This window comes from Oncorhynchus gorbuscha, linkage group LG01, assembly GCF_021184085.1.
Source record: "Oncorhynchus gorbuscha isolate QuinsamMale2020 ecotype Even-year linkage group LG01, OgorEven_v1.0, whole genome shotgun sequence".
Lineage (NCBI taxonomy): Eukaryota > Metazoa > Chordata > Actinopteri > Salmoniformes > Salmonidae > Oncorhynchus > Oncorhynchus gorbuscha.
In genome coordinates, this window is record NC_060173.1 from 32,745,125 (window position 1) to 32,765,269 (window position 20,145).

Below are 20,145 nucleotides of genomic sequence, written 5' to 3' on the forward strand. Positions count from 1 at the left end.
AGCCTGTCCTCTGGCTTTCATCCAGTCTAATGGCCAGTTGGAGCGAGCCAATCAAGACCTGGAGATGGCTCTTCATTGCCTCGTCTCCCCCAACCCCACCACCTGGAACCAGCAAGTTGTGTGGGTGGAATATTCCCACAACATCCTTCCCTGCTTGGCCACTGGCCTTTTGAGTGTTCAGTGTTCAACCCCTGCTCTTCCCTGAGCAAAAAGTCAACAAACCCTCTGCCCACATGTTCATCCGACTGTCGTCGTACCTGGAAGAGAGCCCGGCCTTCTCAAGACCACCTCCAGATATCGGTGACAGACGGACCACCACCGGACCCCTGCTTCCCGCTATCGTCTCTGGCAGAGGGTATGGCTGTCCACTCGGGATCTGCCCCTCTGAGTGGAGTCCCGTAAACTTTCCCACCATTTTTATAGGCCCCTTCCCCATCTCTAAAATCCTTAGCCCCGCTGCTGTTCGTCTTCTGCACCCTCCATATACAGTGGGGCAAAAAAGCATTTAGTCAACCACCAATTGTGCAAGTTCTCCCACTTAAAAAGATCATCATGGGTACACTATGACAGACGAAATTAGATGTTTTTTCTCCAGAAAATCACATTGTAGGATTTAAAAAGAATGTATTTGCAAATTATGGTGGAAAATAAGTATTTGGTCACCTACAAACAAGCAAGATGTCTGGCTCTCACAGACCTGTAAATTCTTCTTTAAGAGGCTCCTCTGTCCTCCCCTCGTTACCTGTATTAATGGCACCTGTTTGAACTTGTTATCAGTATAAAAGACACCTGTCCACAACCTCAAACAGTCACACTCCAAACTCCACTATGGCCAAGACAAAAGAGCTGTCAAAGGACACCAGAAACAAAATTGTAGACCTGCACCAGGCTGGGAAGACTGAATCTGCAATAGGTAAGCAGCTTGGTTTGAATAAATCAACTGTGGGAGCAATTATTAGGAAATGGAAGACATACAAGACCACTGATAATCTTCCTCGATCTGGGGCTCCACACAAGATCTTTTATTTATTTATTTTTTATTTCACCTTTATTTAACCAGGTAGGCAAGTTGAGAACAAGTTCTCAATTAAAATTGCGACCTGGCCAATATAAAGCAAAGCAGTTTGACACATACAATGAGACAGAGTTACACATGGAGTAAAACAAACATACAGTCAATAATACAGTATAAACAAGTCTATATACGATGTGAGCAAATGAGGTGAGATAAGGGAGGTAAAGGCAAAAAAAGGCCATGGTGGCAAAGTAAATACAATGTAGCAAGTAAAACACTGGAATGGTAGATTTGCAATGGAAGAATGTGCAAAGTAGAAATAAAAATAATGGGGTGCAAAGGAGCAAAATAAATAAATCTCACCCCGTGGGGTCAAAATGATCACAAGAACGGTGAGCAAAAATCCCAGAACCACACGGGGGGGCCTAGTGAATGACCTACAGAGAGCTGGGACCAAAGTAACAAAGCCTACCATCAGTAACACACTACACCACGCCAGGGACTCAAATCCTGCAGTGCCAGACGTGTCCCCCTGCTTAAGCCACTACATGTCCAGGCCCGTCTGAAGTTTGCTAGAGAGCATTTGCATGTTCCAGAAGAAGATTGGGAGAATATCATATGGTCAGATGAAACCAAAATATAACTTTTTGGTAAAAACTCAACTTGTCGTGTTTGGAGGACAAAGAATGCTGAGTTGTATCCAAAGAACACCATACCTACTGTGAAGAATGGGGGTGGAAACATCATGCTTTGGGGCTGTTTTTCTGCAAAGGGACCAGGACGACTGATCCGTGTAAAGGAAAGAATGAATGGGGCCATGTATCGTGAAATTTTGAGTGAAAACCTCCTTCCATCAGCAAGGGCATTGAAGATGAAACGTGGCTGGGTCTTTCAGCATGAACATTATCCCAAACACACCACCCGGGCAACGAAGGAGAGGCTTCGTAAGAAGCATTTCAAGGTCCTGGAGTGGCCTAGCCAGTCTCCAGATCTCAACCCCATCGAAGATCTTTGGAGGGAGTTGAAAGTCTGTGTTGCCCAGCAACAGCCCCAAAACATCACTGCTCTAGAGGAGATCTGCATGGAGGAATGGGCCAAAATACCAGCAACAGTGTGTGAAAACCTTGTGAAGACTTACAGAAAATGTTTGACCTCTGTCATTGCCAACAAAGGGTATATAACAAAGTATTGAGATAAACTTTTGTTATTGACCAAATACTTATTTTCCACCATAATTTGCAAATAAATCCATTAAAAATCCTTCAATGTGATTTTCTGTGATTTTGTTTCCCCTTTTTGTCTGTCATAGTTGAAGTGTACCTATGATGAAAATTACAGGCCTCTCTCATCTTTTTAAGTGGGAGAACTTGCACAATTGGTGGCTGACTAAATACTTTTTTGCCCCACTGTACATCCCACTTTTTATGTGTCTAGGAATTAAACATCTGTCTCATAGCCCTTTGTCTTGTGTCTCCAGGCCCGCCCCTCCCCCCAACCAATCGACGGCCAAACCTGCATACAGGCGCCTCCTGAATGTTCGACCTTGAGCAGGGGATTCCAGTACCTGGTTGACAGGGAGGGTTATGGCCCGGAGGAGAGTTGCAGGGTTACCACTAGGAACATCCTGGACCCAGTTCCGGCCCCCCTGGTCAACAAGCTATGTGCCCGGTTAGGACTCCAGGTTGAGCCACCAGGAGGAGGATGGGGGATGGGGGTACTGTCACACCCTGATCTGTTTCACCTGTCTTATGCCTGTCTCCACCCCCCACCAGGTGTCTCCCATTTTTACCCATTATCTCCTGTGTACTTATACCTGCATTTTCTGTTTGTCTGTGCCAGTTTGTCTTGCCTTGTCTTACCAGCGTGTTTCCCGTTTCTCCTGCGCTCAAGTTTGTTTTTCTAGTCTTCCCAGATCTGACCTATCTGCCTGTCTTGACCCTGAGCCTGCCTGCCGGTCTGTCCCTGTTTGACCGTGCTTTGGGTTAGGAACCTCTGTCTGCCCTCGACCTGCCCTTTGCTTGCCCATTTGTATAATAAATAGTATTGGGTCATATCCTGAGTCGTGATATATTGCACACAGAGTGAGTCGATATTTCATTGGGGGCAAGAGTAAAGAATCTAGACTAGCTGTCCGCATAATCACTTGACATGGTAACAGCGAGAGATCAATTGATCTGCTGGTCTATCCTTGTGGGTTTTTCGTTGCAATGCAGCTCAGTTTAGGCCATAGGTGCATGTAATTTCCCATTTGTAGCGTTTTAAGAAATCCAGCGATAACCTCAGGAGCATGTTGGGTTCTGCCTGTTTGTTGCAATCGAGCCACTGTGTCTGCTACCACTCCCCCACCACAGCCATGTCAATCTTGGAGGATTTATACTTAATGCTGCCTATTTTTGTTATTCCCTTTCCCTCCTTCTTTTGTCCTCCCTCTCACGCTTCTCTGTTTTCTCTGTATGTCTCCTTTGTTCTCTTACTCTGTGAAAAACTTGTCTCAGTTTCTGTCTTTTTAGTTTCTGTCTTTGAAACACTTTCTGTCTCAATTTGAGACGAAATGCATTCAATCAGACTGGTCTGCATGCCAACAGACTGTTACCATGCTGAGCTATAGCCTGGGTATCATCTTGGGGAGCTAACACAAGTCTTCAGGACTCAAGCAAGGTTTTTCATCATGCAAGCATAGTTCACTGAACTGAGAACATCAGAACTGAGAATGATCTTTATTTCCATCTCACCATTCAGCCAGCGGGAGTCGTGTTGCTCAGTTCTAATGGGGTGATGCTGTCCCAACGTACGGAAGATGGCAAAATCCCGCCCCATGAAGTCCGCTGACGTCCCAGAATACAGCTCGCCATCTGGAGGACAGGGGAGGAGGACAATATCAGGTGTATGTGTGAACGTGTGTGTGCATGCTGCAATATATGTTTTTGTGCGTGTGCATGTGAGTGTTTGTGTATCCTGTGTGTGTGTGTGCGTCTCATGACCTTTCGTGTCTGTATTAGTCTATCAGGTACAGTATGGTGGTTGCAGGCTTAACAGTACAAGTAGAATGTGTTCTCACAAGGAACATCTCCATCTATCAGATAATAAACCAGAACAAGTAAGTGTGAAAGTCAGATTTAACAGGAAGAGACTAAGAGGGCCAGGTGGTTGCATTAAGAGAGCATTAAAGGAGGGAGGGGTATTAAGAAAAAGAGAGAAGGGGAGACATGGGTGGGAGAAGATCGAGGAGAGAGAGGATAGGGAGACAGGGCTGACAGGAGGAAGAGGAGAGAAAGAGGAGGGAGACGGGGTAAGAGGAAAGATAGAGAGTGAGAGAGAGAGGAGGGATACAGGGTAAGAGAGCGAGAGAGTAAGAGAGAGCAAGAGAGAGCGAGAGAGGAGACATGGATGAGAGGAGAAATCAGAGATGTGAGAAAGAGAAGCAAGGAGATGTGGTAAGAGGAGAGAGAGAGAGAGACAGGAGGAGATAAAGGGTGATGGAAAATGACCATCTATTGGTTGGAGCGATGTGATGTCATAAAGTATGACTAGTCCTGAACATGGTGAAGAAATGAAGCTGACACACACACATGCGTCCACTACATATAGGCATGGAAATGAGTGGGTGTCCACTGTAGAGCACTCCTAATGATGAACACTATATATAGCCAGCCCTGTCATTCACCCACTTCCTCTCAGCTGTAAATATGCTTAATGAATGAGTGGAGATGAGAGAAGAGGTACAACTCCCTCTTTATGTGGTGAAAAGTTCTGGGGGAAATTGGTGCCTTAAAAAAAAGTTGAGTATGCTTGTTTGTTTGGGTCACTCACCGATGAGCATGGACGCTGTGAGCAGCTTGGGGTCATAAGGGCTCTTCCCCCGACCGTTCTCTATCAGGGGCTCCAGCCTGAACACACTGTCCTATTACATGAAAAATAGGTCAACATAAAGAGCATTTATAATTCAGAGTTTATTGCATTGATGTCCTATTGACATCAACGCATGAAGTTGGCGTCTTGGAAAACAAATCTCTCTATTTTTTCAGAACTAGATGTTTTACCTGCTCCTAGAGTCACTTTAACCAGGGGCCACAGTCAGGGCAGTAAAGAGAGAAGACTGCTATTCTCAGAGCTATTCTCCCTCTCTAATTCTCTGAAAATGACTGCAGTCTAATGAATAGGAAACACATTTATAAGCCTGACTCACTAACATTGAGAGGAGACATAGAACACACACACACACACACACACACACACACACACACACACACACACACACACACACACACACACACACACACACACACACACACACACACACACACACACACACACACACACACACACACACACACACACACACACACACACACACACACACACACACACACACAGCGAATTGGGAACCTCTAAACGATGAAACTCTGTTTAATTTTCCACCTCATGTACTGAATGAATAAAACTTTTCCTAAGGCCATGAGCGAATCATTACGAGAGATTACCTCACACTCCACGGCTTATGAATTTAAATCGAAACCCAAAACCATAATATCACATTTCAGTGAAGAGTTTTTCTTAATACTATAGTCTAGTTGTAGCTCACACAAGATTTGAATCAGTCAGAACCATGACATGCCCTATGCGGAAGACACATTTCAGTTGAATGCATTCAGTTGTACAACTGACTAGGTATCCCCCTTCCCCTTTTCTTCTACCAAGGTTCATACTGGTTAGTAAATAGTAGAATACTAAAGCTATAACTGCAGTAAGCTGACAGATGGCTGAATAGGGTATTACTGGTTGGTATACCTCTAGTTTCTTCCCCACCTCCAAGTAGGCGCAGACAGGGTGGAAGGCTCCGGTTCCACATACATACAGATGGGTCTGGTTAAAAGGCTGCAACACCTTGATGAAGTTAGCGCATTCCCTCTGGAGATAGAGAAAGAGAGACATTTTATTTAAAGCATGGGTTTGCCAGGAGATAAACCGTTTCTGTAAACAACTAACATAGAGGATAAAGCTGTCTAAAGCTGTTGGGTCAAAACCCAGTCCTGCTCATTTGGGTCAAAACCCAATCCTGCCCAGTTGGGTCAAATCCCAGTCCTGCTCATTTGGGTCAAAACCCAGCCCTGCCCATTTGGGTCAAAACCCAGCCCTGCCCATTGGGGTTAAAACCAAGCCTTGCCCATTTGGGTCAAAACCCAGTCCTGCCCATTTGGGTCAAAACCCAGTCCTGCCCATTTGGGTCAAAACCCAGCCCTGCCCATTTGGGTTAAAACCAAGCCTTGCCCATTTGGGTCAAAACCCAGTCCTGCCCATTTGGGTCAAAACCCAGTCCTGCCCATTTTGGTCAAAACCCAGCCCTGCCCATTTGGGTCAAAACCCAGTCCTGCCCATTTGGGTCAAAACCCAGTTTGTTCATCAGAAGCAGGCCCTCCTATAGAGCTGATCCACTGGACAGAGAAAAGGGTTCACCCTCTCTGGACGTAACACAACATCACATAGAGCTATGCAGGAAAACAAACATTTCAATTGAGGGAATTAAGGGCATCAGAATTAAAGACTTGTCCTGTCTGTATAATATATAAGTACTTTTCCAGGAATATTTAGGAATGACCTGATCTACATATGAATAACAGTGTTGGGAAAAGGAACAGCCCTGATTGATTTTACTGTACAAATGACATCATGGCAAGGCCAGCTGAGTGAGTCACGGTTGTGGTGTTTTCGAGATAATCTAGACTGTTGTGCTGTGTAATAACTCAACAACTCGCTGATCAGATTGAGACCAGTAATCTGTAATTCTCAGTTATCTTTTATTCTCTCCATCCTTCTCCTCTCTCTCCATTTCCCTCTCCCCATGTGTACTCATGATCTCTCCAATCCAGATTCCTGATCAGAAAGGCTCAGAGACATCTGAGTATTAAAACAGCCAGGATTTTTATGATGGACATCAACAGTAAGATTTTCAATGCATAACTGCACTGCAACCAACAAGCAAATGTCCCACAACAACAAAATGTTATGAGTATCACATACTATAACCTCGTCTGAGCCTACTGTGTAGTGTGTGTGTGTGTGTGTGTGTGTGTGTGTGTGTGTGTGTGTGTGTGTGTGTGTGTGTGTGTGTGTGTGTGTGTGTGTGTGTGTGTGTGTGTGTGTGTGTGTGTGTGTGTGTGTGTGTGTGTGTGTGTGTGTGTGTGTGTGTGTGTGTGTGTGTGTCTCCATGCTGCGAAGACAGTTTCCCCTGTGATTCGTCAGCACTTGCCTGAGCAGGCAGCAGGCCTCTGACCTCATATCAAAATGAATGTCATCACAAGAGAAATAAGAACCACAAATAATGCATGACTACGTCTATCTGCCTTTAGTAGGTCACCAACAGAGAACGGCTCTGTTGGTTGTATATGCCTTTGTTGTCTTCTGAAGAGGTGTCTGTCATTTCAGGGTGGTTTACCTGGTTGATGATCAGATAACGTTAACGTTTCTCGCGCTAGTGTGATTTGGATGGTGTTAGAGTTTTTTGTGAGATCAAGTTTAACAGTGTGAACCCATTGGCCAAACCATGCACTGAACCAACAGAGTTTGTATGATGGAAGTTTCGTAAGAGTTAGCGAAGCTTGGACGTAAAGACCCGTAATCTAACTTTTTGGCACAACTTTATTTTTCCTGGCCCTGTGTATTACCCCTCCCCTCTTCATAGATGTACATGAAATTAGCAATTTTCTCTCTCTCCTTCTCTCACTGTATCCCCATGGCATGTTCACAAGTGTCTTTGTTGCAGTTCATCAAAGAGCATCTGTGGTCTTTCTTCCTCTCCTCCTTGTCTCCTATGCCCTTCAAACACAAAGACCATCCTTCAGGGCTCCCCGTTCATCTCTGCCAGAATGTTTACAGAAAATACACGCAGATACACACAAAAGTCCTGATGGCCCTTCAAAATCAGCCCTATAGAAACTCAGCAGAAGCTGACCCTGTGCCTGTGATCTCAGTGAGGCAGATACAGCGGAGCGAAGATCTTATATTGCAGGCAGCACATGGCCCCAGGCTGTATCTGAGAATAAAGTCAGAAGGAGAGAGATGCAACTGTGTCTCTTTGGGTGTTTACACAGTGTACTGCTTGTATTGAGACAGATATACAGGACAAATATACAGTACATGGCTGAGCTAGTCATGCACGCAAGACTCACAGTATTGAAGTGCCACTGATATTGACATGACTCTTCTTAGACTAAGGACAACACACACATAAATGATCTTGTGATATGCCATATGACTGTGTGGACTGAAACCGTGCTGCATTTGCAACTAACAAATACCCATGTCTCGACAAAGCCATAGCTGTTGTTAGGATACTGCTCCTGTGTTGAAAGTAGTGACTGTAAGCCCATTGGCTGTCCACTGTTAACCCTGTATCCCAGTGGCTAGGTCAACTTCTCTGTGGTAGGACTCTATGTGACTATGGTCATGTGATGTCTCTAACTTGGCCAGTGGATTATGATCAGATTCAGAGATTTCTGTCCATGTGACAACACACAGACTATACCAACACTGTAATGTAAAAGGCAGTACTCCGGGAGGGAGAGCTAGTGTAAAGGCAGTACTCTGGGAGGGAGAGCTAGTGTAAAGACAGTACTCTGGGAGGGAGAGCTAGTGTAAAGACAGTACTCCGAGAGGGAGAGCTAGTGTAAAGACAGTACTCCGAGAGGGAGAGCTAGTGTAAAGACAGTACTCCGGGAGGGAGAGCTAGTGTAAAGACAGTACTCTGGGAGGGAGAGCTAGTGTAAAGACAGTACTCCGGGAGGGAGAGCTAGTGTAAAGACAGTACTCTGGGAGGGAGAGCTAGTGTAAAGACAGTACTCTGGGAGGGAGAGCTAGTGTAAAGACAGTACTCTGGGAGGGAGAGCTAGTGTAAAGACAGTACTCCGGGAGGGAGAGCTAGTGTAAAGACAGTACTCCGGGAGGGAGAGCTAGTGTAAAGACAGTACTCCGGGAGGGAGAGCTAGTGTAAAGGCAGTACTCTGGGAGGGAGAGCTAGTGTAAAGACAGTACTCTGGGAGGGAGAGCTAGTGTAAAGACAGTACTCTGGGAGAGCTAGTGTAAAGAGCTAGTGTAAAGACAGTACTCTGGGAGGGAGAGCTAGTGTAAAGACAGTACTCTGGGAGGGAGAGCTAGTGTAAAGACAGTACTCCGGGAGGGAGAGCTAGTGTAAAGACAGTACTCCGAGAGGGAGAGCTAGTGTAAAGACAGTACTCCGGGAGGGAGAGCTAGTGTAAAGACAGTACTCTGGGAGGGAGAGCTAGTGTAAAGACAGTACTCTGGGAGGGAGAGCTAGTGTAAAGACAGTACTCCGGGAGGGAGAGCTAGTGTAAAGGCAGTACTCTGGGAGGGAGAGCTAGTGTAAAGACAGTACTCCGGGAGGGAGAGCTAGTGTAAAGACAGTACTCAGGGAGGGAGAGCTAGTGTAAAGACAGTACTCCGGGAGGGAGAGCTAGTGTAAAGACAGTACTCCGGGAGGGGGAGGGAGAGCTAGTGTAAAGACAGTACTCCGGGAGGGAGAGCTAGTGTAAAGACAGTACTCCGGGAGGGAGAGCTAGTGTAAAGACAGTACTCCGGGAGGGAGAGCTAGTGTAAAGACAGTACTCCGGGAGGGAGAGCTAGTGTAAAGACAGTACTCAGGGAGGGAGAGCTAGTGTAAAGGCAGTACATCGGGAGGGAGAGATAGTGTAAAAGGCAATACATCGGGAGGGAGAGAGTGTAAAAGGCAATACATCGGGAGGGAGAGACAGTGTAAAAGGCAATACATCGGGAGGGAGAGATAGTGTAAAAGGCAATACATCGGGAGGGAGAGAGAGTGTAAAAGGCAATACATCGGGAGGGAGAGACAGTGTAAAAGGCAATACATCGGGAGGGAGAGACAGTGTAAAAGGCAATACATCGGGAGGGAGAGACAGTGTAAAAGGCAGTACTCCAAAAGGGAGAGACAGTGTAAAAGGCAGTACTGCAAGAGGGAGAGACAGTGTAAAAGGCAGTACTGCAAGAGGGAGAGACAGTGTAAAAGGCAGTACTGCAAGTGGGAGAGACAGTGTAAAAGGCAGTACTCCAAGTGGGAGAGACAGTGTAAAAGGCAGTACTCCAAGTGGGAGAGACAGTGTAAAAGGCAGTACTCCAAGTGGGAGAGACAGTGTAAAAGGCAGTACTCCAAGAGGGAGAGACAGTGTAAAAGGCAGTACTCCAAGAGGGAGAGACAGTGTAAAAGGCAGTACTCCAAGAGGGAGAGACAGTGTAAAAGGCAGTACTCCAAGAGGGAGAGACAGTGTAAAAGGCAGTACTCCAAGAGGGAGAGACAGTGTAAAGGCCTTACTATGTGAGCGAGAGATGTGATGGGTAAGATGAGGTAGCTACTCACCATGAGGTCCTTCCCTGCCCATTTACACTCATCTCTTCTGGAGGTGGATGCAGGCCACGGGATCTACACAGACACAGAGAGATAAGGATGCTTCACTACACAATACACATAGATACATTAAATCAGACACAAACTTTAACCAGTCTCTAACCCTAACATCTTCACCAAGCAGCTGGCCAGCTAACATTCCTTACATTAGCTGAGGTGCTTCTGCCAGCAGCGTCGCTAAAAATGTACTTTTTGCGTAAGTGGGGCATATTTTTTAGATTGCGTTGATATATGTGTGTGTGTCTGCGTGCACCTACAGTATGTACGTTCACGTGTGTATATATATGTGGTAGAGTTAGAGGAGTCACAATGAGATTTGTTCTCCACTTTGTTTCCGTTTACTCTATTATTCATCCAGGTGTGCAGGGAGCGGCTAACATGCCTGGCGCAGCGTGAGATCCTGTGCGACAGCTCAGGTCTGAATTATTCACAAGTCATTTCTCTATAGAAAGAGAGTCCCTGGATACCTGGCTGAGACTGGCTTAGACGGACAGGGTTTGGGGAACATATGCAGACAGATAGACTGCAAACAGACTTGTATGTATAAGAGTGTTTACATTTGACATCAAATCAAAGTGTATTTGTCACATGCATGTGTTCAGTAGATGTAATTGCGGGAGTAGCAAAATGCTTGTGTTTCTAGCTCCAACAGTGCAGCAATATCTAACAAGTAATATCTAACAATGCATACAATCTAAAGTAAAGGAATGGAATTCAGAATATATAAATATTTGGACGAGCAATGTCAGAGCGGCATAGACTAAGAAACAATACAGTATATACATATGAGATGAGTAATGCAAAATATGTAAACATTATTAAAGTGACTAGCGTTCCATTATTAAAATGGCCAGTGATTTCAAGTTAATGTATATAGGGCAGCAGCCTCTAATGTGTTAGTGATGGATTTTTAACAGTCTGATGGCCTTCAGATACGCCCCCGCCCCTCTTCTTACATCTTTCTGGTAAGAAGAGGGGCGGGGGCGTATGCCTTATGATTAACGAGACGTGGTGTGATCATAACAACATACAGGAACTCAAGTCCTTCTGTTCACCTGATTCAGAATTCCTCACAATCCAATGTCGACCGCATTATCTACCAAGGGAATTCTCTTCGATTATAATCACAGCCGTATATATTCCCCCCCAAGCAGACACATCGATGGCCCTGAACAAACTTTATTTGACTCTTTGCAAACTGGAATCCACATATCCTGAGGCTGCATTCATTGTAGCTGGGGATTTTAACAAGGCTAATCTGAAAACAAGACTCCCTAAATTGTATCAGCATATCGATTGCGCAACCAGGGCTGGTAAAACCTTGGATCTATTCTAATTCTGCGACGCATATAAGGCCCTCCCCCGCCCTCCTTTCGGGAAAAGCTGACCACGACTCCATTTTGTTGCTCCCTGCCTACAGACAGAAACTAAAACAAGAAGCTCCCGCGTTCAGGTCTGTTCAACGCTGGTCCGACCAATCTGATTCCACGCTTCAAGACAGCTTCGGTCACGTGGACTGGGATATGTTCCGTATTGCTTCCAACAACAACATTAGAAAGGGCATTGACGATGTCGTTCCCATAGCAATGATTAAAACATTTCCAAACCAGAAACCATGGATTGATGGCAGCATTCGCGCGAAACAGAAAGTGCGAACTACTGCTTCTAACCAAGGAAAGGTGACCGGAAACATGACGAATACAAACAGTGTAATTATTCCCTCCGCAAGGCAATCAAACAAGCTAAGCGTCAGTATAGAGACAAAGTAGAGTCACAATTCAATGGCTCAGACACAAGAGGTTTGTGGCAGGGTCTACAGTCAATCATGGATTACAAATAGAAAACCAGCCCCGTCTCAGACCAGGATGTCTTGCTCCCAGGCAGACTAACTAACTTTTTTGCCGCTTTGAAGACTATACAGTGCCACTGACACGCTGCAACTAAAACATGCGGACTCTCCTTCACTGCAGCCGACGTGAGTAAAACATTTAAAAGTGTTAACCCTCGCAATGCTGAAGGCCCAGACGGCATCCCCAGCCGCGTCCTCAGAGCATGCGCAGACCAGCTTGCTGGTGTGTTTACGGGTATAATCAATCAATCCTTATCCCAGTCTGCTGTTCCCATATGCTTCAAGAGGGCCACCATTGTTCCTGTTCCCAAGAAAGCTAAGGTAACTGAGCTAAACGTCTACCACCCCGTAGCACTCACTTCCGTCATCATGAAGTGCTTTGAGAGACTAGTCAAGGACCATATCACCTCCACCCTACCTGACACCCTAGACCCACTCCAATTTGCTTACCGCCCAAATAGGTCCACAGACGATGCAATCTCAACCACACTGCACACTGCCCTAACCCATCTGGACAAGAGGAATACCTATGTGGGAATGCTGTTCATCGACTACAGCTCAGCATTTAACACCATAGTACCCTCCAAACTCGTCATCAAGCTTGAGACCCTGGGTCTCGACCGCGCCCTGTGCAACTGGGTACTGGACTTCCTGACGGGCCGCCCCCAAAAAGTTTCCTAAGAGCTAGAAACACGGCAGCCCTGTCCGTCAGCGCCATTTAACATTTTAGTAATTTAGCAGACGCTATTCTCCAGAGCATTTTCATATTTGTTCATAATGTATTGTATTTAAAAGTGTGTTGATATTGACCAAATGTAACAGTTACCGTTGCAAGGACTCTGCTGATGTTGACTTGGTTGTAGTGTATCATAGATAGTTATTAATGTATTATAAGGTGTACAGTACCTGTGCCAGGGATCTGCTGATGTGAACTAGGTTATAATGCATCATAAATAGGTTATATCTGTATTATATGTTCAGTATAGTACCTGTGCCAAATGACTGCTGAATTGACCAGGTTATGATGTATTATAAGGCGTACAGTACCTGTGCCAGGTCTCTGCTGATGTTGAGCAGGTTGAAGGAGAATATGTGGTCCTTGGCTCCCACCACCAGACGACCCTTCTCCTCATCCAAAAGGAACGTGTGGTAAGCTGAGCTATTGGCCAGGCCCTCAAATGTCACCAAGTTATTGGACTCCAACATCTCTGGAAAGAGAACAGAGGGAGAGAGAGCATTTACAATAAAAGATAACGCAGTCATTCCTATGGTATCTGATATACCCAGGGAAATAAATACATTAGACTAAAGAGAAATAAAGTGATTAAGGCAGGCAGTGAAGTCTTAGCATACACATCATCTAATAGCATCTTATAGCAGACTTCGTGATGTGTCTCCTCAGTATATTCACCATGTCAGAGAGGAAACATCCCATCCCCACATGGAGACATGCAGCAGGGTCCCCCCTGGGTACACACTGGTTGAATCAATTTTGTTTCCACGTCACTTCAATTAAATTACATTGAACCACTGTGGAAAAGATGTTGAATTGACGTCTGTGCTCAGTGAGCATAGATAGATAGAGAGAGCGAGAGAGAGAGAGAGTGCTTTGGCTCAGATTTCATATCTCTCTGTCGATTGTGTTCTCTCTTGCCCATCACACATTCTCCCTCGCACCCTCTTCCCCACACTAGCTTGCATCCAACAAAATATTTTCTATGATTCAGCACTGCCAACCGTGCTAAGACTGTGTGGCCACTCGGGCAGTGCCTATGCTGAAGAGCCAACGACCAAATGGTCTGGCTGGGGGAACTGACCTTGACTGGGCTAGTCAAGCAGAACTAGATCACAGAGCCAACTCACAGTGGAAAACAGAGAATATTCTCCATTCACTATTACAACCAGCCAGTCTCAGTGTAGACACTGGTTAATTACTGCAAACCACAACAACCATGAGGTCATTGTAATTATTGTCTCAAGAGCCAGCCCAGTGTTTTTGCTGTGTAATGCCTGGGTGCTTGAACAGGTTAGCCAAACAGAGCTAGACTATATAACTCACAATGGAAAACTGTGGGGAATATGAATATGACACTGGAGTAAAAATAGCACAATAATGACTGTCTGGATGTCTGTTTTCCTGTAGGCTCTGGTGAAGAATTTCAAACCCTACAACAACCATTAGGTAATTGTCAACTAACAGCCCAGTATTATGCAATACAATATTTGCCACATTTTTGTCTGAGGGGTGTTATTTTGACTACCAGGGTTGGGAATAATCGATTACATGTAAACTGATTACAAAAAAAATGTAACTGTAATCAGTTACATTACCAGCAAACATATTTGAATCAGATTACAAATACTTTGAAAAACTAGATGATTACTTCTTGGATTAAGTTGAAATAAAGGATGTTTGTGGAAAAAATACATTACGACCTTTCTCAATTACATTCATTTCAGCATTGAAAAAAGTTAATGTTTGTTCCACCTGAGCGAGTCTGACCACACGCCAGAGACCATTATGATGATACACCAAAATGCATTGGTTGGAACCTTTTTGTCATCTTCCTTTTAAGGGGAAAGTAACCCAAAGGTTTACAGAAAGTAAACCGCCTTTTGAGATGATACTGTCAACTTTACTGTCACCATTACCTGGTGCCAAAATTATTTCTCTCAAACCTAAACCTCTCTAACCCATAATCTCTAACACACACACACACACGTGTGTGTGTGTGTGTGTGTGTGTGTGTGTGTGTGTGTGTGTGTGTGTGTGTGTGTGTGTGTGTGTGTGTGTGTGTGTGTGTGTGTGTGTGTGTGTGTGTGTGTGTGAGGAAGAGAGAGATAGAGGGAAAGGGAGAAGGGAAAATAATTATGCATAATAATGGGAAATGTATTGTGAAACTTGTGAATTAGCAACAGTCAGGAGGAGGGAGGGAGAGAGGGAGGGACAGGGAGGGTATGTTTTAGAGAGGGGGACAGGGAGGGTATGTGTTAGAGAGGGGGACAGGGAGGGTATGTGTTAGAGAGGGGGACAGGGAGGGTATGTGTTAGAGAGGGGGACAGGGAGGGTATGTGTTAGAGAGGGGGACAGGGTGGGTATGTGTTAGAGAGGGGGACAGGGAGAGAGTGTGAGGGAGAGCCAGTAATGAAGTAGTCTCCAAGGAACTGTTGAGATGAGTGTCTGTAACACTCTGTAATTCTGGGCGCCTCAGTCCCTACACCCTTTCGTTGTATTTTTCCACCTCTGTCTCTTGGTCTTCCACTCTGTCTCTCTCTGTCTCTGTCTCTGTCTCTCCCCACAGACCAATGTGGTTGGATAGAAGCAGTATTGATACACTCCCTCCACACTTATTGCTGGAAAGCTGGATGGAATATCTGTTTACCTGAGTCCTAGAAAAACGTAGCCACTATGATTAAACATTGGTCTCATCTATCAGGAGGTAAGAGGTTTTTTAAATTAGATGGGAGGAAGGGCTCCAGATTGTTGGACTCCTAAGCAAAACTATATTCCCTTAAATGTTTTTGTCAAATCATGTTTTTCCTGAAATAGTGACAGCCAACATGTGTGAGCGTTCTCTGAGGTGACATTAGTAATATTCAGTGTGGCCATGTGTGTAATAACACTATGTGGGGGTAGAGATACATCTCACTAGACTATGTGGGGGTAGAGATACATCTCACTAGAACCTAATTGTGGGGTAAAGATACATCTCACTGGACTCTATGTGGGGGTAGAGATATAGCTCACTGGACTCTATGTGGGGGTAGAGATATAGCTCACTGGACTCTATGTGGGGGTAGAGATACATCTCACTGGACTCTATGTGGGGGTAGAGATATAGCTCACTGGACTCTATGTGGGAGTAGAGATATAGCTCACTGGACTCTATGTGGGGGTAGAGATATAGCTCACTGGACTCTATGTGGGGGTAGAGATACATCTCACTGGACTCTATGTGGGGGTAGAGATACATCTCACTGGACTCTATGTGGGGGTAGAGATATAGCTCACTGGACTCTATGTGGGGGTAGAGATACAGCCTACTAGACTCTGTGTGGGGGTAGAGATACAGCCTACTAGACTCTGTGTGGGGTATAGATATAGCTCACTGGACTCTATGTGGGGGTAGAGATACAGCCTACTAGACTCTATGTGGGGGTAGAGATACAGCTCACTAGACTCTATGTGGGGGTAGAGATACAGCCTACTAGACTCTATGTGGGGGTAGAGATACAGCCTACTAGACTCTATGTGGGGGTAGAGATACAGCTTACTAGACTCTATGTGGGGGTAGAGATACAGCCTACTAGACTCTATGTGGGGGTAGAGATACAGCCTACTAGACTCTATGTGGGGGTAGAGATACAGCTTACTAGACTCTATGTGTGGGGTAGAGATACAGCCTACTAGAACCTTATGTGGGGTAGAGATACAGCTTACAAGAACTCTATGTGTGGGGTAGAGATATAGCTCACTAGACTCTATGTGGGGGTAGAGATACAGCCTACTAGACTCTATGTGGGGGTAGAGATACAGCCTACTAGACTCTGTGTGGGGGTAGAGATACAGCCTACTAGACTCTGTGTGGGGGTAGAGATACAGCCTACTAGACTCTGTGTGGGGGTAGAGATACAGCCTACTAGACTCTGTGTGGGGTATAGATATAGCTCACTGGACTCTATGTGGGGGTAGAGATACAGCCTACTAGACTCTATGTGGGGGTAGAGATACAGCTTACTAGACTCTATGTGGGGGTAGAGATACAGCCTACTAGACTCTATGTGGGGGTAGAGATACAGCCTACTAGACTCTATGTGGGGGTAGAGATACAGCTTACTAGACTCTATGTGTGGGGTAGAGATACAGCTTACTAGACTCTATGTGTGGGGTAGAGATACAGCCTACTAGACTCTATGTGTGGGGTAGAGATACAGCCTACTAGACTCTATGTGTGGGGTAGAGATATAGCTCACTAGATGATGTGGGGGTAGAGATACAGCTTACTAGACTCTATGTGTGGGGTAGAGATACAGCTTACTAGACTCTATGTGTGGGGTAGAGATACAGCTTACTAGACTCTATGTGTGGGGTAGAGATACAGCCTACTAGACTCTATGTGGGGGTAGAGATACAGCTTACTAGACTCTATGTGTGGGGTAGAGATACAGCCTACTAGACTCTATGTGTGGGGTAGAGATACAGCTTACTAGACTCTATGTGGGGGTAGAGATATAGCTACTAGACTCTATGTGGGGTAGAGATACAGCTCACTAGACTCTGTGGGGGTAGAGATATAGCTCACTAGACTCTATGTGGGGGTAGAGATATAGCTCACTAGACTCTATGTGGGGGTAGAGATACAGCTACTAGACTATGTGGGGGTAGAGATAGCTCAGACTATGTGTACTAGACTCTTGATTATGGGTTAGAGATACAGCTCACTAGACTCTATGTCTGGGTAGAGATACAGCTAACTAGACTATGTGTGGGGAGATGTATAGCTGGGGTAGAGATACAGCCTACTAGACTCTATGTGATTCTATGTTGGGGTAGAGATATAGCTCACTAGAGCTCACTAGATTCTATGTGGGGGTAGAGATAGCTCACTAGACTCTATGTGGGGTTAGAGATACAGCTTACTAGACTCTATGTTGGGGTAGAGATACAGCTTACTAGACTCTATGTGTGGGGTAGAGATACAGCCTACTAGACTCTATGTGGGGGTAGAGATCACAGCTCTACTAGACTCTATGTGTGGGGTAGAGATACAGCTCTAAACTAGACTCTACTATGTGGGGTAGAGATACAGCCTACTAGACTCTATGTGTGGGGTAGAGAGATATAGCTTACTAGACTCTATGTGTGGGGTAGAGATATAGCTTACTAGACTCTATGGGGTAGAGATACAGCTTACTAGACTCTATGTGTGGGGTAGAGATATAGCTTACTAGACTCTATGTGTGGGGTAGAGATACAGCTTACTAGACTCTATGTGGGGGTAGAGATACAGCTTACTAGACTCTATGTGTGGGGTAGAGATACAGCCTACTAGACTCTATGTGTGGGGTAGAGATACAGCCTACTAGACTCTATGTGTGGGGTAGAGATACAGCTTACTAGACTCTATGTGTGGGGTAGAGATACAGCTTACTAGACTCTATGTGTGGGGTAGAGATACAGCCTACTAGACTCTATGTGTGGGGTAGAGATATAGCTTACTAGACTCTATGTGTGGGGTAGAGATACAGCTTACTAGACTCTATGTGGGGGTAGAGATACAGCTTACTAGACTCTATGTGTGGGGTAGAGATACAGCTCAGTAGACCATATGTGTTAGATATATAGCTCACTAGAACCTATGTGGGGTTAGAGATACGGCTCACTATACTCTAATTGTGGGGTAGAGATACATCTCACTAGAACCTAATTGTGGGGTAGAGATGCATCTCACTAGACTCTATGTGTGGGTAGAGATATAGCTCACTAGACTCTGTGTGGGGGTAGAGATATAGCTCACTAGACTCTATGTGGGTAGAGATACAGCTCACTAGACTCTGTGTGGGGGTAGAGATATAGCTCACTAGACTCTATGTGGGTAGAGGTATAGCTCACTGGACTCTATGTGGGGGTAGAGATACAGCTCACTAGACTATATTTGGGGGTAGAGGTATAGCTCAATAGACTATGTGTGGGGTAGATATATAGCTCACTTGATTATGGGTTAGAGATATAGCTCACTAGACTCTATGTCTGGGTAGAGGTATAGCTAACTCAACTGTATGTGTGGGAAGATGTATAGCTAACTAGACTTTGTGGGGGTAGAGATACAGCTCACTAGACTCTATGTGGGGGTAGAGATATAGCTCACTAGATGATGTGGGGGTGGAGATATAGCTCACTAGATTCTATGTTGGGGTAAAGATATCGCTCACTAGACTATGTGGGGGTTAGAGGTACAGCTCACTAGATTCTATGTTGGGGTAAAGTTATAGCTCACTAGACTATGTGGGGTTACAAGTATAGCTTACTAGACTCTATGTTGGGGTAGAGGTATAGCTCACTAGACTCTATGTGGGGGTAGAGGTATAGCTCACTAGACTCTATGTGGGGGTAGAGGTATAGCTCACTAGACTCTATGTGGGGGTAGAGGTATAGCTCACTAGACTATGTGCGGGTTAGAGGTACAGCTCACTAAACTATGTGCTGTTTGAGGTATAGCTCACAAGACTATGTGTGGGTAGAGATGTAGCTCACTAGACTTTGTGGGGGTAGAGATATAGCTCACTAGACTATGTGGGGGTAGAGATGTAGCTCACTAGACTATGTGGGGGTAGAGATATAGCTCACTAGACTATGTGGGGGTAGAGATATAGCTCAGTAGACTCTGGGGCTGGGCAGTATACCGTATTTTACTATGTACCGGTATTGATGCACGGACCGGTTTGGGTTTTTACTTTACCTTCTGTAACAGTTTTTAAATGTTTGGTTTGTTAAATGTGATGTCACTCCATTTTTATAGTTTACTCTGCTGCCTGAGTCAAATCTCTCCCTTTCTCTCAACAATCTCTGCCTTCTGTCACTTAAGGAGCGCAGTTGTTGTTGCTCAACCATGAGATAATTTGGAGACTGTTCACTCTTCAATCTCCATTGTCATGGTCAAGATTCAGCAATATGTTGATGACAATGATGTTGCTTCCACTTTTCTTCTTAATATAAATCAACAAGCGCTCTATAATTACACTATTAGTTTGTGTATCTTACTGAGTCAGAGCAAACATAGCGAGCTCATACATCCTGATACCAGGGCTGGTGTTTGCCTAAATCAGCATGTTGTTTGTGCAACAGTC

At 45.1% G+C, this 20,145-nt stretch overlaps 1 protein-coding gene across 1 annotated transcript in view; it reads right to left on the reverse strand.

The window, feature by feature from the left end:
* The window catches only part of LOC124036211 (semaphorin-3ab-like), a 65,155-nt gene that overhangs the window by 14,497 nt on the left and 30,513 nt on the right, over positions 1-20,145 (reverse strand). The window contains exons 2-6 of the mRNA XM_046350482.1: positions 13,345-13,505; positions 10,401-10,463; positions 5,804-5,923; positions 4,826-4,916; positions 3,748-3,867 (exon numbers count right to left, since the gene is read on the reverse strand). Coding sequence (XP_046206438.1) covers positions 3,748-3,867; positions 4,826-4,916; positions 5,804-5,923; positions 10,401-10,463; positions 13,345-13,505 — 555 coding nt within the window. The remainder of the gene's footprint in view (positions 1-3,747; positions 3,868-4,825; positions 4,917-5,803; positions 5,924-10,400; positions 10,464-13,344; positions 13,506-20,145) is intronic.